This window comes from Talpa europaea, assembly GCF_964194135.1.
Source record: "Talpa europaea genome assembly, chromosome: 14".
NCBI lineage: Eukaryota > Metazoa > Chordata > Mammalia > Eulipotyphla > Talpidae > Talpa > Talpa europaea.
Window position 1 is genome coordinate 33681871 of NC_140082.1, and position 23180 is coordinate 33705050.

Genomic DNA, 23180 nt, shown 5'->3' on the forward strand with positions numbered 1-23180 from the left:
ACTCTCGCCCACAGAAGGAATTCTCGCGAGCGTTGGAGGGGGGTGGTCCCCAGTCTTTCCAGGCCCCACCTCCTTCCGGTTCGCTGCAATTTTTTTGCCCCGCCTACACTCTCAGCTCCGTTCCGGTTCCGGTTGGCAGGGTGTTGTTGTCCTGAAAGTTGCCGTGGGTCCGGTCGCTATGGGGAAGTCAGATTTTCTGACCCCGAAGGCCATCGCCAACAGGATCAAATCCAAAGGGCTTCAGAAGTTGCGCTGGTATTGCCAGATGTGCCAGAAGCAGTGCAGGGACGAGGTAAGTGGGCCGGGATAACCCCATGCCTACGCCCCGCCCGCCCCCCAGGAGGGGAGAGCCTGGAGACACAGGCTCCAGTCCCTGATGCTGGGGTGAGGGCTTGAGTCTCGGGTCCTCTGTCGGGGTGTGCACTGGGGTGTGCACTGGGGTGTGACATCTGTTTCACTCTGTAGAACCATCCTTTCCTTCAGCCTCCGTCCAGGAGGCCTGTGACAACCCATTCTTTATTATTTCTCCCCCCCTCCACCACCACCACCACCATGAAATAAAAGATTTTGCTGCTGTCGTCACTGTCCTGAAAAAGGAGGCGTGAATAGTTAAATACAGGACGTCTGGACAATAACGACAATCATCTCTAACCTTGAGTGACTCTTGCAGATGATTAGGATTCAAGCCTGTGTTCGGTATCAGATGAAAAAGCACTAAGCTCTTGCACACTACTCTGACAAGCATTCGTTGAGCACCTACAATGTGCCAGACCCAGGATACTATCTGTTGTGGTTAAGATGTGGACTTGGGAGTCAGGTGGTCAAAATTATTAAGGTTCGCAGTGCCACCTACTAGCTGATCTTGGACTTCCTTGCTTTCTCTCCAGCTGCTTACTTAGTGATCTGTAAAGTGGGAATAGTCATTGTACCTACTGGTAAGATTGTTGTAAGTTTTAAATGAATGATGTGTATGAAATGACTGATCAGATCTTGAAAAGTATGTCTGCCCTACTACTATGAAGGTTATACTCCTTCCCATTCATGTAGTGGATGATGAAGCCTTTGAAGTTCTTTGAAGAATTTAAAGCAGGCTACTGACCTGATCATTTTTTTCCTGGAGATTGAATGGGGGTGGGGGGAGAGGGCGTGGAAGAACACTGGGAAATTGGAATAAACCCAATCCAGTGTTTCTTCAAGTGAGGAATGAGCTATTTTAGATGATACTCACTTTGAAGAACATTGATACTGTTATTCTCATTCATTTCTTTGTAGTTCTGTTTAAATCAAGGTGAAATTCACACACAAACACATACAAAAAGTAGGGACTAGTACAGTGAACATTTGAATAGCCCACATGTAACATTTTAATTATTTTTCCATATTTACTTTTCTGAAATATTTTAAAGTAAATTATAAACGTCAAGGTATTTTACCTCTATGATTATGCCAAGTAAAATAAGTGAGAAAATGAAAGAAAGCTACTGGATGGTCTCACTCATTTGTGGAATATAAATAAGTAAAAAGGACAAAACAGCAAAACAAGAATAATTCTTAGACTCTACAAATAATATACTGATTACCAGAGAGAGTGTTGGGGAAGGGAGGACAGAATCAGGAAAGGGAAGGTGACAGGATTGTGGCACAGGAGCTTCAGTGAGGTGGTTTACATACAGAGGGTTGAAGTTGTGCTCCCCAAATTATGTAATTATGTAAATAAATCAATAAAATGTAAAAATAAAATGTAAACAATTAGGAAGATATTTGACCTCTACATACTTAAGTACGCATTTCAAAAATATCAGGATGTTTTTTACATACCTAATCTATGTCATCACATAACAAAAATAGCAAAAATTCTTTTATATTGTCAGATTCGTACTCTATAGTCACATTTCTTGTGCTCCCCCAAATGCTTTTGAAAGCACGCTAGTAGAATAGACATAAAGTCAAAACTTGTATGCTTTTTACAATCACCTGAAGAAAATACAGATTTAGTGTTTGACATTAAAGTTTGTGTAATATGCAACAGTGTGTTTTCAATAATGAACTAACATAGAGGAAAGTTAGTGAAAATAGTTTCGTAAATGAAAATTCACTAACAGCTGTTTTTACTTCATTATATTCCTTGAAGCACTTCCTGAACAACTCTGTATGAAATCAATGCTTGATAGGTCTTTGTTAAATTGAGTCCAAAAATGAATTTGTTCTTCTGTTACTGTACCCAGTAGTGTTTCTTTTCTTTCTTTCTTTTTTTTTTTTAAGATTTATTTATTTATCCATACAAGAACTGGCGTACAGGCCAGAGGCATGAGAGGATTCACCGTATACAGAGAGGGCAACAGAACAGGCAGACTGACTGAAATATACTGCTGAGGGGAACAGCAGGCGAGCCAAGAGAGGTCTGCTGTGCCATGCGGGTAGCTCCCTGGGCGGGGATCCAATTTGTGCTGCAGTGGCTGTGGATAGTTTCATAGGTTGTGTCTAACCCCTTGTGCCACCAGGGAGGTCCACCCCATTTGTGTTTCTTATTGATGTCTGTTTTCTAAGACACTTAGTTTGTGTCTTTCACCTTCTGGGACTAAAAACTGAACTTGTAAAACATTTTAACAGCTGTTTATAACTATTGATTTGATTATTTTTTATAAGTTTATCATCTGAGAGCAGCTTGTTAGGGTTTTTTTTTTATTTTTTTTAAAGATTTATTTATTTATTTATTTATTTATTTATTTATTTATTTATTTATTTATTTATACAAGCACTGGGTACAGTCAGAAGTGTGGGAGGGTGAGAGAATTCACCATAGCCAGAGCGGGGAGCAGAACAGGCAGAAGGACCGAAGTACACTGCTGAGGGGAGCAGTGGGCGGCAGGAAAGGTCTGTGCGCCATGTGGGACCCTCCTCCTGTGGCCGGGGAGCAGCTGGGGATGGAATCGGCTCTGCAGAGGCTGCAGGCAGCTTCGCAATCCAGCACTCAACCGCTGCACCACTGGGGAGGCCCTTGTTAGAGTTTAATCAGATACTTATATTTAGGGCCCATTATGATGATCTAAATCAGAATTTAACTCCTGTCTTTACATTTTCTGTAGAATGGCTTTAAGTGTCATTGCATGTCCGAATCTCATCAGAGACAACTGTTGCTGGCTTCAGAAAATCCTCAGCAGTTTATGGATTATTTTTCAACGTAAGTAACTTGAAGACATACTTATCTAATAGGCTTTATTCAGTCAAATTGTAATGTATGCTTTATTTTGGTATATCAGAGGCTCTATTTATTCCTTAGGTATTTATGTGTATGATAGCTACGTTATCTTTGCTCAGATTTTATCTTCCTTTGACAATTTTTCAGAGTGCAAAATTGTGAACTCACAATTCAGTCTTTCCTTTCATTTGAAACATATGAAACTATCTTTCATTCTAAACAATTGTAATTAAGAGCAGTAAGTCAGGCTATCTGATTTTCGACTATGTGAATCTGGGCTTCTCCACTCATCAGTTGTATGACTTTGGGTGAATTAAAGTATTTCTGTGTGTTAAATCCATTTCATTGGTAAAATGGGAGTAAAATAGAACTCTCTTCTAAGTACTGTCTTTCTTTCATGGGACTTACAAGAAAATTAAAGGTGTTAATACTTTAGAATTGTTTATAAGAGGGCTCAGTATTCAATTACCATTAGTTATTATTATTAGTTATTATTATTACCATTATTATTATTAGATTTCTAAGCCTTTTGGTCTAGGTTCCCTTGACACTGTATTAAAAGACCCAAAGAACTTTGTTTATCTGGAATTCTGTGATACTTGCAAATTAGGGATTAAAACTGAGAATTGCTAAGCATTTATTTTTAATTTATTTTAAGTAACATTAATAAACTACCTGCATATTAAAATAAATGTTAAAGAATTGGATTTTCCAAAACAAACTAAGATAAAGAAGTGACATTGCTTTACATTTTTGCAGTCTCTTTAATATCAGACTTCATAGGGCCTCCCCTGGTGGTGCAGTGGTTGAGCGCTGGGTTGCGAGGCTGCCCGCAGCCTCTGCAGTGCTAGTTCAATCCCCAGCCACCGGTGAGGGTCCCACAAAAAAAAAAAAAAAAAAAAAAAAGAATTCAGACTTCATAGAAGACACTTGGGATGTCACAACTGCTTCTCCATTCGTTCTGTTTCAAAATGTTGTTTTGGTTGAAGCACATAATGAAAATCTGGCTTTCACATAGATGTATAGGGGAGGGTGTGTTACAGGCTTTTCAGGTAATTTAAAATATTATTCTACATCAAAATGGTGCGGTAGTTTCTTAAAGGCTAGTTGTAATCTGGAGTCTGAAGCCATATCAGCTAACTTTTTGAACTCTATTATATTACAATGCCTTGGTCTTTTACTTTTTTTTTTTTTTAAAGATTTATTTATTTATGCATACAAGAATTGGGGTACAGGCCAGAGGTGTAGGGGAATGAGAGGATTCACCAGACACAGAGTGGGGATCAGAACAGGCAGATTGACTGAAATATACTGCTGAGGGGAGCAGTGGGTGAGTCAGGAGAAGTCTGCAGCACCATGTGTGTAGCTCCCTGGCCCAGGATGGAACTCATGCTGTAGTGGCTGTGCATAGCTTCATAGTGCTGCATATTAACCCCTTGCACCACCAGGGAGGCCCTGGTCTTTCACTTTGGAAAATACTGGCTCACCGAGTAAATGGCGGTATTCTGAAAGGTGACTCATTTTGTCGTACAATATCACAAAGTCATGTTCACTAATGTCAACATCAGAAATATCTTTTAAGTGTCAGAAAGTATGTTAAACTCAAGTTTTTAGCTTACTAGAATTCAAATTTTTGGTTGAAAGCTTAAGTTTTCGTTGGTAACAAATAATTGTTTTCCTTGACAGACTCTGTCCATTTTTTCTTTAAAGATTTATTTATTTATGCCTACGGGAGCTGGGGTATAAGCAAGAGGTGTGGGGGGTAAGAGGATTCACCAGAGACAGAGTGGGGAACAAACAGGCAGATTGACCGAAGTACACTGCTGAGGGGAGCAGCAGGCGAGTCTGCTGCTCCTTGTGGGTTGCTCCCTGGCTGGCCGGGAATCGAACTTGTGCTGCAGTGGCTGCGGATTGCTTCACAGATTGCATCTTAACCCTTGCACCACCAGGAAGGCCCTCTGTCCATTTTTAAGAAAATGTTTTGAATACTCAGTTGAAATAACTATAGTTTATTTTTTCAAGTAAAAATGGTCCATGAATAAAAGGGTGTTTAGCTTACACCTCAAGCCATCACATAGTTTTTTTCCTCTATCTTACCATTGTATAGAATTGGAAGTAATTTATTCATGATTCTCATTTCATTACATAGGGAGACACATACTCAAAGATTGATCCTGCGTCATTAAGGGCGTTCTAGATGAAAGTAGCTTTGGTTTTCATTGTGAGCACATGCCCAATAGATACACTATTAGTACAGTTTGACATCATTGATTCCACTTGCTCAAGATACCAGCAGGTTTACCATCATTGTTTCTGTGCCATCAAAGGAGATAATACAGTGAAAAAGGCAAAAGTTATTTATCTGCAAGCTGCCCATGACTGTCTTAAATAGCACCACGGTATATATGCCATACTTTTGGAATACCAAGACCCATCTCTGTGATTTCCCCTCCACTTCTCATTAGACTTCCACCTGTCCAGTAGACTTCCACCTCTCCTGAAGAGTCCCTCATGCCTTTTCCACCTGGGAATTCTCATTGATTGCTCTGTACAGTGTCCTTTAAACTCATGCCCTTTCCATTCTTACTGCCCTACTAATAATTCTTATCTCTCACCTAAATTATTTCAGTGATTATGCATCAGAATCACTTGGGAACTGTGGAAACAGAACAGTGGACCCCATATCTAGTTTCTGGATCAGTAGATCAGGGGTGGGCTGGAGACATTCCATGTCTCTCAGGTACCCACTTGATTCCAATGCTACTGGTCTGGGTACCACACTTTGAAAATTACTATTCTTTCTGGTCTACCAGAATTATCTTCCTAAATCACAGATTTTCAGAAATTAATTCCTAAATTTTCTGTATTGTCTGGATAAACCATAACCTCTTTAGCATAGCATTCAAAGCATTTCAGAAATTAGCACTAAATCTATTTTCCAGCAATAGCTTCCTTTTTATCCTATTTAATTTTTATCTACCCTCAACATCAGCCAAGTTAGATTGTCATTTCTTAAACATGTGATGCTTTCATGACTCAATGCCAGTCATGCCAGTTACACTTCATCACCCATATTAAAAATCACCTCTGGGTATCCCTTTCAATTCTTTCTATAATGTTTGTTGTATCTCTTTTTCAGTTTGACTCTGTTATAACTAATTCTACAGTTACAACCCAGGTCAAGACTGATGCTTTATTCACCTGTGTTTAACTAGCATTAATGTGGTATACTCAGTTTAGAGGGACATATGAGGTGCCAGTTCCATGTAGAATGAGGGTAGTGTGGTTATCATCAGTACGGGGGTATTATGCTACATTCGGTAGCACTAATCAGCTTCATAAAGGACCTTCTCAAAGCTGTGTAGTCAGTCACTTTTGCTGTGACTGCTTTCCTGAGGAAAAAATTTCAACTTCAAACTGAATTATAATTTTAATTCTTGATAGCTATAATGTTTTGGAATCTTTATCTTTCTATGTTCAATTTTTAAAGGTTCATAATAGCCACATAAATGTTTCGTAATGTCATTTGGGCATTCAGACTGTACAGTAGCTTGAATTTCAGGAAGATGAGATGACATATTTAGAGAAAATATCTTACCGTCTTTCTTCCTTTCTTTATTAGGGAATTCCGAAATGACTTTCTGGAACTCCTCAGGAGACGCTTTGGTAAGCATCGTAAGAATATCATTAACTTCATAATCTTAGAATCTTCTTAGAACTGACAGTACCATGTTTTGTTCTTAGGCACTAAGAGAGTTCACAACAACATTGTTTATAATGAGTACATCAGCCACCGAGAGCACATCCATATGAATGCAACTCAGTGGGAGACTCTGACCGACTTTACTAAGTGGCTGGGCAGAGAAGGTAAGAAGAACACAATATTGAATAACTATTCTGAGTTGCAGTACAGGAAGATAAAATTGTCATACTTTCTATGTAAGTATATGAGTGGGGTAATTAAAAATTGGTGGAGAGGAGTATGATCTCCAGGGTTAATTTTGGGTATTTATAGTTGAAAATGAATGTCTGGAGCAGTTCTTTGGACAGTGAAAAGATTTATCACTGAAGTATCCTCTTATTTAGGTTCAGGATAATTGGCAGTCCTCTTCCTTCCCTCCCCCCCATTCATTTCACTTCAAGAAACATTTTTTACCCCTCTCAAGATGATTTTTTTTTTTAATTTGCCACTACATTTCTCATTTCTAATCTTCATATGATGAAAATTTGGGAGAAGAAAAGACAAAGAAATTTTGTGTTAATGTATTACTTATTCATTGTGTTACTTTATTCCATCTTAGGGAAATAATTTCTACTTATTTAAGTTGGCAGAATATCATGTATTCATTGGATGCTACATACATAGATGCAGGTGAATAATTACTGTGAAAGATAACACATCTTTCATGTTTTTCCCTTGTTTAAATATGTTGCCTCAAATTAACTAGCTGAAAATTATAAGAGCTGAGCCTGCTGGCCCCTGTGAAGGGTGCAACTTAAGTGACTCCAGCGTTTTCCCTGCCCTGGCCCATTTCTTACCTCAACCTTTAGTTTATCAAGACTGTAACTGGGGAACCCATTGTCTATTACTTTCACCTGCACTGGCTCACTCTTAGCGACCGACCATGTGTGAATGTATCTCCATCCATGTTGGCCAGGCTGGCATCCACATGGGCAGTGCCTGCTGGGAGCTCTGCTACTGGGGACCGATGGCCAGATGCTCAGGGACCAGATCACTGGGGGAAGAGATGCTCCTTCAGCAGCTTCTTCAGTGAGACCAGCACTGGCAAGCATGTGCCCAGGACAGTGTTTGCAAACCTGAAACCCATACTCATTAATGAAGTTCACACTCGCACTGACTGCCAGCTTTTCCACCCTGAACAACTCATCATAGGCAAGGAAGATGCTGCCAGTAACTATGCCCGAGGGCACTACACCATTGGCAAGGAAATCATTGACCTCATCTTAGGTTGAATTCATAAGCTGGCTGACCAGTGCATAGGTCTTCAGGGCTTCTTGTTTTTCCACAGTTTTGGTGGGAGAACTGGTTCTGGATTCACCTCCCTGGTGAAGGAACATCTCTCTGTCTCTCATAGCAAGAAGACCAAGCCCGAGTTTTCCATTAACTCTGCACCCCCCACCCCCCCCCAGGCTTCCACAGCTGTATTTCAGTCCTACAAATTCATCCTCACCACCCACACCACCCTGGAGCATGTGGATTGTGCTTTCATGGTAGACAATGAAGCCATCTATGACACCCATCATAGAAACCCCAACCTTGAGCACCCAACCACACTAACTTTAGCCACCTTAATAGCCATGTTGTATCCTCCATCACTTCTTCCTTCAGATTTGATGGAATCCTGGATGTTGATATGTCAGAATTCCAGACCAACCTGATGCTCTGTCCTTACATTCATTTCCCTGTTATTTCTGCTAAGAAAAAGGTTTCTGTGGCAGAGATCACCAGTGTGTGCTTTGAACCAGCCAACTAGATGGTGAAATGTGACCTTTGCCATGGTAAATACATGGCTTGATGCCTGTTATATTGTGGTGACATGGTTCCCAATGATGTCAGTGCTGCCTTTGCCACCGTCAAGACCAAGTTTTTCTGTCCAGTTTGTAGATTGATGCCCTACTGGTTTCAAAATTGGCATTAATTACCAACCTCCCACTGGGTACCTGGTAGAGACCTGGTCAAAGTACAGTGAGCCTTGTGCATGCTGAGCAACACCTCAGCCATTGCTGAGGCTGGGCTTGCCTAGATCAGAATTTGACCTGATGTGTGCTGAATGTTCCTTTATTCACTGGTACATGTGTGAGGAGAGTTTTCTGAGTCCTGTGAAGTCAGGGTTGCCCTGAGAAGTATTATGAGAAGGTTGGTATGGATTCTGTTGAGGGAAAGGATGAGGAAAAAGGAGAGGAATGCTAGTTGCCTTTTCTTTAAGCCTTCAGCATATCATACTCAACTTCAGTTTCAATACTAGCTGACAGGCATTGAAGTTTTCTAATTAGATTGTCTTCACTTTTTTTTTTTTTTAAAGATTTATTTATTTATTTTATACAAGAACTGGGGTATAGGCCAGAAGCGCAGGAGGGTGAGAGAATTCACCAGAGCCAGAGCAGAGAGAAGATCAGGCAGACTGAAGAAGTACACTTCTGGGGGGAGCAGCGGGCAGCAGGAGAGGTCTGCGCACCATGTGGGACCCTCGCCCGGCAGCCGGGGATCGAACCTGTGCTGCAGAGGCTGCGGGCAGCTTCGCAACGCAGCGCTCAACAGCTGCGCCACCGCGGAGGCCCAGATTGTCTTCACTTTCAACTGAATCATGTCTTTTCCATGTATACCCTTTTTCCGCATCATGTCTCAAAGTAAAGGCTTTAAGAAAGAAAAAAAAATTCAGAAAAATAGTTTTCTGTTTAAAGAGATAAAACAATGTACTTAACATATCTAAATTTCATTAGATACAAATATGAAAACCTTTCATGCTATAGGAGTTTGTGTGTTTGGAGTGAGTGTTAATAATGCAGAGATCAAACACATTTATATTTACCTTTAACTTTGATTACGTACAAATTTAGGGTGTCTGTAACTTTCTTTTAAGGCTTGTGCAAAGTAGATGAAACGCCAAAAGGCTGGTATATTCAGTACATAGACCGGGATCCAGAAACTATTCGCCGGCAATTGGAATTAGAAAAAAAGAAGAAGCAGGACCTTGATGATGAAGAAAAAACTGCCAAATTTATTGAAGAACAAGTGAGACGAGGTCTAGAAGGGAAAGAACAGGTGGGCAACATTGTCATCCAGACAGACAAAAGAGAAAGGGCTCACAAAGCAAAATTGCTTGTTTTTTAAAAACATTGAAATGAGTTTTGTAGGTGTTGTTCCTTAAGTAAGAGGAGAAAGATCTTGGTAGAAAAGTTGTGGTTTTGGAGCCTAGGTTTTGGAGTTGAGACAACTCGGTTAGTTCCTGACTCACTGACTTCATGATCTTGTATAATTATGTAATTGTCAAAACCACAGTTTCCTTGTCTCCAAAGTAGGGCTGGCCAGTGCCTAATGGGGAAGACATAAGTAGGTCATGTCACTTGATTGTAATGAACACAGTGCTGAAGGCAAACACGATATAGGAACATACAGGGCCAGCACCTGCTGTATCGAGGAAGGACCTAGGATATTTGAAGGTAGATATAAATCCTGGGCTGGGGAGTCTTGAAGAATTAAGGGGCAAAACCCAAGTAAATTGTTTAGAGAGAGCACAGTGAAGGTGGTTTAGGTGTTAGAAAAACTAGTTCAGTCACTTATTTCAACAAATATATTGGTACTCTGGTAGCAAGGGAATATAGCAGTGAACAAAAAATTCCCTGCCCTCCCTGAGCTTATGTACTAAATGTTGTGTAAGGAAAATATGGCCTTACATATATGTGAAACTATTAGGTATTAGGTTTTAAAAATCTTTATTGTGGTATGACATGTAATAAAGTGTAGGCCATGCAGTCTTCAGGTTAATGAAATTAGTGAACACTTACATATATTTGTGTTTAGGTAGGTAGGCAGATACACAGACAGACAGACCAACTGACTGACCAGTGTAACCACCTCCCAGATCAAGATTAAAAAACATATTCAGTATCATAGAAGGTTCCCTTGTGCCCATTTCCAATTAGTAACCTCTGTTTCCCAAGAAGGAACCACTACTGATTGTTGGTTATGTTAGTCTTTCTTAAACTTCTTAGAAATGGATCACATTCTTTTTGTGTCTAGCTTCTTTAACTCAGGCACACTGTTTTTTAAATTTAATTCTTCTATTTCTTATCACTCTTTCACCCTTTAATTGATGTGTATAGTGTCCCATTTTATGAATATAATACAATTTATCCATTCTATTGAGAAACATTTGGCCTCTTTTCAGTTTTTGGCTATTGTGAGTATAGCTCTCTGGTCATTATTGTACACATCTTATATAAGCCATTTACAGCAGAGAGGCAGGAAGGAGCAGGTGAGAATCAGTTAATCCATCACTCTTTATACCTTATTAATTGAACTTGTTGATGAGTGAGTTTGAGTAGCTAAATATTATGATGTTATGTTAATCTACATATATTCACACTGTCTTTTAGGAATTCTCTAAATTAAAGCAGGAACAAAAGTTTACTGCCATTATGAAATTTACACTCCTGCTTAAGCATGAAAGTTTTTTATTCTTGTAGTTTTCTCAGTTTTATTTATTTTTTAATTTTCTTGAAAAAATCATATGCTTTTTTTTTTTAAAGATTTATTTATTTATTTATATAAGAACTGGGGTCAGAGGCAGAGGAGGGTGAGAGGATTCACCAGAGACAGAGCAGGGAGCAGAACAGGCAGGTTGTCCGAAATACACTGCTGAGGGGAGCAATGGACGAGACAGGAGAAGTCTGCTGCGCCATGTGGGAATCTCCCTAGCTGGCCGGGAATCGAACCCACACTGCAGAGGCTGCGGACAGCTTCACAGCGCTGCGCTCAACCTGATGTGCCACCTGGGAGGGCCCATTTTAATTTTTTTAATAATTTACTTTTATTTATATATATTTTACACCATTGTTCATTTTTATACAATGTTTGCTTTCTCTCAGGTATAAATTCAGTAAAATTCAGTAAAATTCCCACCTCCAGTTCACCTGTGCAGCTTCACCATAGTCCCTGTGCTCTTCCCTCCCTTGTTTTGATCTTTCTCCCTCTCTCTCCCCTGCAGAATGTCTCTGACTTACAGTTGCCTGTTAATTTTGTTTTTTTATTTATTGTTTTTATTTTTTTTTTCCTGATTCCTTATTTGGTTCCTCTATATTACTCCTATAACTGAAACCATCTGATATTTTTCTTTTTCCTTGTGACTTATTGCACTGAGCATAGTTCCTTCTGAAACAAGACCTCATACCATGGACAAAAATCAACTCAAAATGGATTAAAGAACTGAACATAAGACCTGAAACCATAAAAAGTTTTCTCACTTTTAAAAAATGTAAATCAGTTTTCATTAGAAGAAACATTCTGAAATTGGGGAAATAAAGAAGGGCCACATCTTTTTCCACAGAGAACTGTGATTTACTTGTAGAATAACTTTTTCTTAATAACATTTTAGCTTAGTATTGCTAAAACCTTTAAGTTGTTTTGTATTTTTGAGGTATAAATAGTATCTTTACCCTAAAAGTAGAGCTCCTACTCATCAGAGTGTCCTCATTCTACACTTAAATATGTCAAATTTTTTAAAGTAAGATTATGTTCTTTTACCTTCCTTTGTGAAATCTTAGGTGCATTAGCAAACAAAAGAATATTTGACTTGATTGCAAAAGCAAGTTTTATTAGTAGAAACAGTTAACATTTATTAAACACTGTGGCAGGCACTGTGTTAAATGCTTCCTTTATATTTAACCCTCAAACACCTAAATGTGCACATTATCCTAATTTTAAAGATAGAATATTTGAAGCTCAGAGAGACAGTCCGGCAAAGATGGCAAAGCTAATAGTTGGCAAAGGTGAATTTCATATGCTTTTCAATTTGAGTTTAATCATAGTCTCAATATAGAAAGGTTTGCTTTTTATATTAATCCTCTAGCTAAGATTCCTAAAGTTAATTGCTTTATGTTGTTTCCTGTATAAATTGTGATAAAAATAAAAATGTAGGTCAGCTTCTAAAGTCTAGTATAAGAAAGCTACTCTCTCCCCTTTTAGATTAATCCTCAGAGAGTATTTGCAGGATAAATAATTTCCAGATCAGGATCTTTATCATTTGTTATTTTAGAGTTGTTTCTTAGAACTGCCATGCGACAGAGTTAGCAAGTCATCATTAGGACTACTAAATAGTGACAGCAAATGCACTGAGAACCAAATCTTCAAATTCATTTCTTACTGTTTGTTTTTAAAGGAGGTCCCTGTTTTTACGGAATTAAGCAGAGAAAATGAAGAAGAAAAAGGTAGTTTTACTTTTCTTCTTTCTAAAAACTATGGTTAATTTTCTATTGTTTCTGCCAAAAGCTGGCAAGAGTCATGGAGGCAGAGTGATTCCAGAAGTCATGCTATTAAGCAGCTGCATGCAGGGTGACTGCCAGCACTTCCTGCATCAGATGCAGACCCAGCATCACCCAGTAGGTGACACACATCTTTTCTGAGTCCCCTGTAAGAAAGGAAGTTCTCCTGAGAAGACATTTTTGCCAGCAGACTTCCTTTTGAATGTCATTGGCTAGACTGTATGATGTGTCCCCTTCAAAAATAGTGGCTGGGAAAATGAATAAGATTGTTTTGATTGTTTTAGACCAAAAGAACCTTACTAATCACCTACCAGAGTGTCTCCCCATGCAATCCTATCATCTTGGGCTTCACAGAGGAATGGGTTTTTATGTTGGGGCTTTTGAAGAACATAAACTTTGAGAGAGTAGCATTCTCCACACCATGCGAGAGAGGTGCAGATGCCTAAACAAAAATGGAGTGTTGCTAGCAAGGGAACAGTGCAGTGGAGGGAAGCTGCCCGGGCCATGTGACAGCTCCAACATTTGAAGGTCTTTCACAGCCTTGCAAACGTCTGTCCTGTTCATTATACCAAATCTGTGATCTCTGGGTTGAGCTTGCTGGCTTTCCTTTATTCAAAACACCCATAGGAATTTTTGTGTGAATACATTGGTATCTTATCTGATCAATTTTATTATAAATTCCCTGGATTTATATGGACTAACTTTTTTTTCCAGTTACATTCAATTTGAATAAAGGAGCGTGTAGTTCAGCAGCAGCATCTTCTAAATCAAGGTGAGCTACATGAACAAGTATCTTAAAAACAGTCTTGTGAAAGATAGGCCCTGACTATTTAGACTGATCTGTTGTATATTTATCATGTAACAAGTTTCTTTTGTGTTCCTTTGGCGCCTTATAAAACCTTCCCCTCTGCATAGTTTTGTTAACAAACACAGGTTTTCTTTCCATCAGTGCTTTGGGGCCAAGTGCATTGACAACAATAGGGGTTGCAACATCAGTGAAACGAAAAGAATCTTCCCAGAGCTCAGCTCTATCAAAAGAAAAGAAGAAAAAGAAATCTGCACTCGATGAAATTATGGAGGTACAATTTATGTGCTACTTGTTGACTCTAGCAATGATGTAGTTTAAGCCAAGGAAAGTTAAGCTGTCTTACCAATCATGGGGTTAAAGATTGGTTAATACAAAGTTAGAAATTTGTGCCTGTACCAATTTATGAAAAAGAGCCTGAAATTTAGTTTCATCTGAATTGAGTTAGAGCTCCCCACATAGGTGTAGTTTCTTCCCTCAGGTGCTATCTTCAAAATTCTCCATGCAGTTGTGGCCTGGTTCTCCATGCAGTTAAGTTAGAAGGACTTCGGTGGTAGTTAGAAGGAAGTGGTAGACGTGAGAGAGCTCTTTGATTCCCCTTTTATGCAGTTGAGAAACTCCATGGTTCCTCCACCACAGCCTGGGCACTCCTGTCACCTCTGACTTTGACTTAACTGTCTCCTAGCCATCAAGAGAAAGCACTGACCTATTTTTAATTTGATTTAACCTGATGGCTAAGTTTTTATGATAAGTCATTGAAAACCTATGTTTATTTGGAGCTGGGACCCTATACTTGAAACTCTTGAGCAGTTCTCCAGAAGGTTCTTAATTCTAATATTCCTTTCTTCCTTTTAACACATAGCCTTACCATATCAATGAATTAATGAAATAAGCAGAAGAGGAGAAGAGTGAGAATAAGCAAATATAAAGAATAAACCAATACACAAAGCCCAACTTTATTTCCTATAATATTTCCTAGAATTACTGTTTTCTTCACATGTGAAGAAATGGGAAGGAACTGTTCTGTCTTCCCTGTTACCAAGTCCCCATATAATATAGGACAGTCTAAAAGGCATAAAGTATAATATAAAGATATGCATATTGTAAGATGTGGCCATTCTATCATTGAACAAGTAGTGATTTGCTCTCATTTTGGAGGGTGAGGGTCTTGGGTCTGTACAGTAAGGAGAAAACAGTCCCTCTGTGTCATGGAGCTTTCATTCTAGTGAGGGAGACTTTAGTGAACCAATAAATTATTATAAGATGCTGAGTACTAAGGAGGTCTGAGGGTGGGGCATGGAGCAATTGCTTTGGAAAAGGTGCTAAGACAGGAAAGATCTCTAATTCAAGCATCTGAGGATTCAAGGGACTAGAACATGAGTGTAAGAGTGTGGCATTTGAGATTAGTGAAAAGTAGTGCCATTGAAGTCTTCTAAGCTACAGCAGGGAGTTTTTCAATTTAGTTCAAGGGAAAATGGAAAGCCAGACCTACCTGCCTGATATAATACAAGCTAAATTTAAAATATTCTTTGTTCTTATTGGAATGTTAAAGACATTAAAATGAAGCTTGCAGTCAGAGAATTATACTCTTTGGTCCCATTGAAAGTTGGTAGTTAGGGTTAACCTTAAGCATTGGGGTATATTTTCTTCCTCTCCGTTCATCAGCTCTGTTATCCTATCAAACAGGGAAGCACATTTTTGCCGTCATACTGTACCTCTAACTATGCCGTGCAATGCTTTTTTCCCATGAAAACACAAACTTTTTTCTGTCTCATAAAGGAGTTAAAAAAGCAGGGGCGGGCAGTATAGTGCTGGCAGATAGCTGGGCAGTGTTGTCTAAGCAAAGGTTGTATGTGTTTATTTTCTGGACCAATTGACTTGTCCATCACATATTTCTTAAAATCCCAGGTTATTCTAAGTAAAAGAAACTACTTGCAAAACATGCTTATGTGCATTTATCAGAGTTTGCAAATGATAACATTCTCCTGTGAAGTATGTGTTTCATGATGTTTGGTAAATAAGATGGCATTTGACATAAACTGAGGATTTAAAGAAGTAATTTTATGAATGTTTTGTGTGTCTGCAGATTGAAGAGGAGAAGAAAAGAACTGCCCGAACAGACTACTGGCTACAGCCTGTATGTATCCAGTTGGCTCTTCTTAAATCTAAATCAACTTTTAAGTGAGTGATTTAAACAGCACTGGTATAAATAAATTCTTCAAATACATATAAAGGAGATAGATAGAATTGTGACTTCAGTGACTTTCTATTTGACCTTTAATTATTGGTTGCACCTGTTAACTTCATGTTTGTAAGCTAGTAATATTCTTTAAGTTCAATGCCAAGTTTGTTTATGGACACCTTGGATTTAAGCCTGGAATTATTTTCAGTTTTTGCTGTAAGACAAAAGTTTCTGTTTTCATAAATGGGATTATAAGGTAGAATTTTATGTTATTTTTTTCCCAAGATTTATTTATTTATGCATACAAGAGCTGGGGTACAGGCCAGAGATGCTGGGGTGGGAGGTGAGAGGATTCACCAGAGACAGAGTGGGAGCAGAATAGGCAGACTGACTGAAATACACTGCTGAGGGGAGCAGTGGGCAAGGCAGGAGAGGTCTGCTTTGCCATGTGGGTTGCTCTCTGGTGGGCTGGGGATCAAACTCATGCTGCAGAGGCTGCGGACTGCTTCACAGTGCGGTGCTTAACCCCCTGCGCCAATAAGGTAGAATTTTAAATATGGAGGTATTTGTTTTCAGCTTACAGCTAATTGTGCCTTGTTTTTAATTTTAGAAATGCAAGGAAAACTTTATATTTTGCTGCTTGTTATTGCTTATTATTAGAGATAATTTTATAATAATTTTTTAACACTTAAATAATTTTAAAAACCTTTTATTGGTGCCCTGTTTGTACTTACCAAAATATGAAGTTTTCCAAAAAATTTCTGAGTCCCTTAGTTATATTTAAAGAAGTTGGTTTAATCACTAATAGGAAAGTTAAAAGTAATGTGTAATTTAGATAATTTCTAATTTAAAAATGAGATTAATAACCTTGAATATCAAGAAGGTCAAAGTTCTAATTTAAATTTTCATAGTCATTCTCACTCACTTGGAAATAATTTTAGCTTTCATGTCTTAGTTTATCTCTATATAATGGGAAATACTTGAACCTGGTGTTTATAGGAAGGATCATGAAATAAGTTATGTAATATGAAAACACTTACTAGAAAATAATCATTTTGTATCACTTAAGTTCGTTAATTCTTATATTAGTCTTAAAGGTAATTGTTATTATTCATATTTTATAGGTGAGAACTGAGACATGAAACATTAGAGTAATTTCTGCAGGGTCATTTAGGGACAGTCTTATTCACTAGGCTGTACTCTCATCAGGTGAGCAACGCTGCTTCCTGGAAGGCATTAGTCACCCTGACTTGCAGTCACTGAAACGAAGTTTGGATCAAGATTAGTAAATAAAGGTTGTATAGACAAGAAACCACCTATGAATTATTTTGGTTTATTTTCCCTGTTAGAGTAGGTAATTTGAATATTAATAGTTTCTTATTTGCAATCAAGGATTTTGCCTGAAGCAATAGTTCTTAACCAGAGAGTATTTCAAAACCTTTTGGGGGCTTTTTTCAAAATGCATGTGCTTCAGTGATTCTAATGTGTGCACTTGTTTAAGATCCATTAGTTTAAAGGAAAAAGTAAACAGACCAAACAGGCTTTTGCCATTGAAGTTTTTATCAGCAGCAGACACAAACAGTACAATGTCCTTGGCACTTTTCACTTCCTTGAATGGAAAGAAAGAAAGAAGCTATCTCTGAAAGACATGGATTAAGAGAGTTGAGATATACGGATAAAAGTCCTAGATTTCAAGAAACCTCTGTGGAAATAGCCTTAGATATATATTTTTCCTCTCCATAACCACCTTGAATAAGAAAAGAGAGAAGGAATAAAAGATTACTAAAGAAATGTTTTGGCACTGTTGGGTAGTTAGAACTCTGAAATTTCTGGGCCTCCCCTGGTGGCGCAGCGATTGAGCGCTGGGCTGCGAGACTGCCCGCAGCCTCTACAGTGCCAGTTCGTTCCCCAGCCGCCGGCAAGGATCCCACCAAAAAAAAAAAAAAGAAAAAGAAAAGAACTCTGAAATTTCTTATTTAGCAGAGCTTTTTCCATTTTACAATTATTTTTGGTGAACATGATTTAAGATGGAGAATTAAAAACCAAGAAAAATAATTTTTATCTACCATCTTTGTTTTTTCCCCCAGGAAATCATTGTGAAAATTATAACCAAGAAACTTGGAGAGAAATATCATAAGAAAAAAGGCATTGTTAAGGTAAGGACAACAAGTTTTGAATGAAATTTGTGAAAAGAGCTGGTTGGGCTGAGTACAGTTATTTTAGTGTTCCTTTAAAGCCAAGTTCTAGTAGCAGAAACATCATGTCTCAGGTTCTTGATGACACCATAAAAAAAGTTGAATTCATAATTGTTGGAATAATAACTTATTTTCACCCATAGTTTATACTTAACCTTGGTCTGCTTTTTTTCTAGTGCAAATGGTATGTATGAAATCCCCTTGGCACCTTTTAAATTCAGTGTGTATGCCTTAATAATCAAAAGATGCGTTATCTTTGTTAATTATGGACAGTATAATTAATGCCCCTAGTGTTCAAAGGAGGGCTACCTTATGTTTTGCCTGAGAGGCTCTCTTTTGGCTGCTCTAGGATTTTAAATTTAAAAAATCATCTCTGGGCCTCCCCAGTGGCGCAGCGGTTGAGCGCTGGGTTGCGAAGCTGCCCGCGGCCTCTGCGGTGCCGGTTCGATCCCCAGCTGCTCCCTGGCCACCGGAGTAGGGTCCCACATGGCACGCAGACCTCTCCTGCCGCCCGCTGCTCCCCTCAGCAGTGTACTTCAGTCCTTCTGCCTGCTCTGCTCCCCACTCTGGCTCTGGTGAATTCTCTCACCCTCCTGCGCTTCTGACTGTACCCAGTGCATGTATAAAAACAAAACAAACAAAATAAATAAATAAATAAAACATGCCTCTATTAAAAAAAAATTTTTTTTAAAAATTAAAAAATCATCTCTGAAGTTCTCTCTTTTGTTTTTCCCAAATATAGTTTTGTTCTGGCAAGCTTTATTCAAGCTTATACATATACAAATTGCTAATAGAAACTAGGCAAAAACTATCCTTCTCATTATATTTCTTAAAGTCTTATTCTAAGGTCACTAGTCTTTTCTTCTTTCCACATAACAACTTTAATGGAATTCTTTAAGAACCATAAACTGAGAAGTCATATATAATGTTGTTTACTGTTATCTTTTGATTGGAATTTCATTTGTTTTCACTTTACATACTTTTATCTTTTACATATTTGTTCATATATTTCTCCTATTATAAAAATGTTAATTTCATATGACAGGAAGTAATTGACAAATATACAGCTGTTGTAAAGATGATTGACTCTGGAGACAAGCTGAAACTTGACCAGACTCATTTAGAAACAGTAATTCCAGCACCAGGTAAATCTTTTTGCATACCATTTAATGTGCAAGTTGTCAAAATGAGTGGATTCTATCATTAAAACTATAGTTTTTGTTTATCATTACTTGATAGGTAGTTAATGGATACAAGTTTCCTTCTTAAAAATATTTACCTAATAAAGGTTGTATATTTGACTTCAGGTCATGTGGTGATTCACCAGTCCTCTGAGAACACTATTTTGTGGCATGAATACATTTTCTCTTTCTAGAATCCATTTTTTTTCCTGAAGCAAAACAGACATATTTGGATAAAGTCAGTCATGTTAGAGTTATTAATGTATTTGTTCAGCTACCTGAGATAGTGATCTAAAAGTCAGTTTTTTGCTTTTTCTTTTTCTTAATTGTTTTTATCATGGGTGCGTTTCTAGTGTCAGTGCTACTTTGGTTAGGATGTTTGCCACTGATCAAACTTCCCCATGATGGTATCATTGCTGGCACAAAGAGAACGTTAGTCTCTCAAACTTCCACTTATTCTTTCCCTCTATAATAATACCCATTTTACAGATTAAAGAAGAGTTTTTTAATTCAACTTTAGTGAGCTCCAACTGACAGACAATAAATGGTATTTGTATAAAGTGTACAATTTGATAAGTTTTGACAAGTAAATATTCGTATGAAATCACCCATCTGATGCCAACATCACCCCTCATAAGGTTTCTCATTTCCCTCTACAATCCATCCTTCCCACCCTTTTGCTTCTGCCTCCCCTGTCCTCCCAGGCAGCCACCAGTCTGCCTTTTGAAATTATAGATTAGTTACCATTTTTCTGGAATGTTATATGAATAAAACCATACTGCTATGTTCCTTTTTTCTATCTGGCTTCCTGCACTGAATGTAATTACTTTGGATTTATACATGTTGTCACATGTTATCTATATAGTTCATTCCTTTTAATTGCTAGATTGTATTTCATTGTATGGGTGTACTACTGTTTGTTTATCCAGTAACCTGTTGACAGACATTTGGGTCATTTACAATTTTTGACTGTTACAAATAAAACTGCTCTGACATTGACAAACAAGACTTTGTATGGATATATCATTCCTATTGGGAAAAGTCTTAGAAATAGAGTGGCTTGGTCTATGTTTACATTTTTATGAAACTGCCAAATCATCTTAGGATTTTATAAAGAGACAAATTAAAGTTAGCAGATTTTTTCCTGCCTTCTTCTTGACTCTAAGCATTTCCTCTAAGTACCTTGAGCTCCTTGCAATCTAAAAGTAAAACATATTCCTTTGGAAAAGAAGTGGGAAAAAGTGAGGAATTTATAATGTATCATCAAATGTATCTTCAAACTACACTTTAGAATATTACAGAGTTCTTAAATGATTAACAACTTCTAAATGTTCTTTCAGATCATTGATTACATTTTGCTGTAACAAAGTAGAAGGAAAAAGTAGACCTTTTCTTTGCTTTAAGTATCATGTTCTTATTGTAGGAAAGAGAATTCTAGTTTTAAATGGAGGCTACAGAGGAAATGAAGGTACTCTAGAATCCATCAATGAGAAGACTTTTTCAGCTACTATAGTCATTGAAACTGTAAGTATGGTCAAAGATGGAAATTTCAAATATCTTAAAAATGTGCTGTAGTTCTTTATCATTGGATTGGTCTTAATTTTATTTTGGAGGTTGGGTTTTTTGCTTGTCTCCTCTCCTATTTGGAAACCTGTAAGTTTATTTCTCTAATGACTTTACCATTCCTAAAACATTTTATTTTCTGATTACACAAGAAATGCACGCATGTCTTGGTCTCCACAGGCTACTATACCAAAATATCTTAGACTGGGGTAGCTTACGAATAGCAGAAATGTATTTCTCACAGTTTTGGTGACTAGAAGTTAGAAATCAAGGCAGATTTGGTGTTTGGTGAGAGCTTTCTTCATGGTTTGTGTGTCTGCACATATATGCAGGGACACGGGAACTCTGAGATCCTTTATTAGGGTACTAATCCCATTCTCAAGGGCTCTGCCTTCATGACCTAATCATCTCCAAAGGTCTCTCCCCCACTAAGAACATCACATTGGGTATTAGGTTTCAGATATGAGTTTTTACAGGCGCAGGGATAGGTTGGGACATGGGACAACACATTCAGTCTGTAACAAAACTTATTATCCCATATCTGAAAAATACATCTTAATATAATTTTTTCAATTACCCATAATCCCCCCCCAGCTAGATGACACCCTCCATTCGTATTTTGGTCTATTACAATCTTTGTATTTTATAAAATTGTATACAGTGTGTACAGTTTCATATCCTGACATTTCCCCCTTCACATCTAATATAAACCTCAGTGTAGCATAGTATAACTTGTGTGTGTGTGATATGTAATCATAGTTAATGGGGGAAGAATAACAGAGATCACCTTTTTTTTTTAAATATCTCTCCTTTTTAAAGGATTTAAGTCAGCAGAGATCAATAAAGCAATTCATTTAAAGAAATCTGACATACAAATAAAATTGCTTATTGTCCTGGGAGGTCTGTGAGACCAAGTGAGGCTCTTTTCTAAAGCTCTTTTCCATCCCATCTCTCTCCCATCTTCAACAGAGTTTACAGTTGCTATGTTGGTGTGCTTTGGGTAGTCTGAGGAGGAACATGATGGATTACATGTGGAAAATGGTGTGGCCTAGCCTGGGACGTGGCACATACCACTTTTGTTCACTGCCAGGGCAGCAGTTCCATTCTATGGCCACCCTAACCACACTAGGAGCTAAGAAGTTTAACTATTCAGGAGATAGAGGAAATACTGAACAGCTGACAGTTCTCTGATGGTGATGAATAACACATTTCAAATATTGAAGAAAATATGCCAGAGATGATAACACATTTCAGATATTGAAGAAAATATGCCAGTTCCTTATACACAATGGAATATTATTCAGCAATCAAAAAGATAAACACATGCAGTTTGCAGCAACATGGATGGAGCTAGAAGAGATCATTCTCAGCAAAATAAGTCAGAAAGAAAAAGAAAAATACCGGATGATCTCACTCATAGCAGGAATTTAGAAAACCTAGATAAGGGTCAGGAAAAAGATTAATTAATACAAAGTAAAAATCAAAATCAACAAGCAACTATAAACCAGAGACACACTTCGGGGGTCGGGGGGTGGGGAGAGGAAGGACTAGGGTCAAAATAATGGGGGGGGGTGCAATTACATGGGGAATATAACCAAAATGAAAATGCATACGTTGTGCAAAAATGAAAAATGATGTAAGAATTATATAAAATAAAATATTTTAAAAAATGCCAGTTCTTAATGAAATGCCATATTTTTTTTTTTTAATTCATAGACATATAGACATGTTGGCTACCTTAAAGATATTTTAGGGCTATGGAAAAGGCAAATTTGTATTCATAAGGCAAATTTGTATTCATAAGTATAAGTACATGTGTGTTTTTAATCTTTAATCATTTCAATTTGTAGGGCCCTTTAAAAGGACGCAGAGTTGAAGGAATTCAATATGAAGACATTTCTAAACTTGCCTGAGTTTGAGAGTTTGTTAACAACACATTAAAATCCTAAAGCATCAAATTGGTGTTCACCAAGATTTTGTGAGACTCTACTGTGTTAGGGTATTTCTTTTGTATAAAACAAATGAATTTATTTAAATGTTACTGTATAGTTGT

The 23180-nt window shown here is 37.8% G+C and overlaps 1 protein-coding gene and 1 pseudogene across 3 annotated transcripts; both read left to right on the forward strand.

Moving 5' to 3' along the window:
• Positions 1 to 178: 178 nt before the first annotated feature.
• KIN (Kin17 DNA and RNA binding protein) lies at positions 179 to 23040 on the forward strand (the record flags this gene model as incomplete). Of its 2 annotated transcripts, XM_084253349.1 has the most annotated exons (13): positions 179 to 292; positions 3087 to 3181; positions 6822 to 6865; positions 6944 to 7066; positions 9802 to 9983; positions 13099 to 13147; positions 13916 to 13973; positions 14151 to 14280; positions 16093 to 16143; positions 18276 to 18344; positions 19429 to 19528; positions 20988 to 21088; positions 22978 to 23040. In XM_084253349.1, the coding sequence occupies 13 exons, from the start codon at positions 179 to 181 to the stop codon at positions 23038 to 23040; spliced, it is 1179 nt and encodes a 392-aa protein (XP_084109475.1). The 2 variants fall into 2 exon arrangements, with proteins under 2 accessions (XP_084109475.1, XP_084109476.1); XM_084253350.1 differs by lacking the exons at positions 179 to 292; positions 6822 to 6865 and having other exon boundaries at positions 3037 to 3181.
• LOC311184017 (tubulin alpha-1B chain-like) lies at positions 7825 to 9575 on the forward strand (annotated as a pseudogene). Its single transcript has one exon. The product of its transcript is annotated as a tubulin alpha-1B chain-like (transcript).
• Positions 23041 to 23180: the final 140 nt, after the last annotated feature.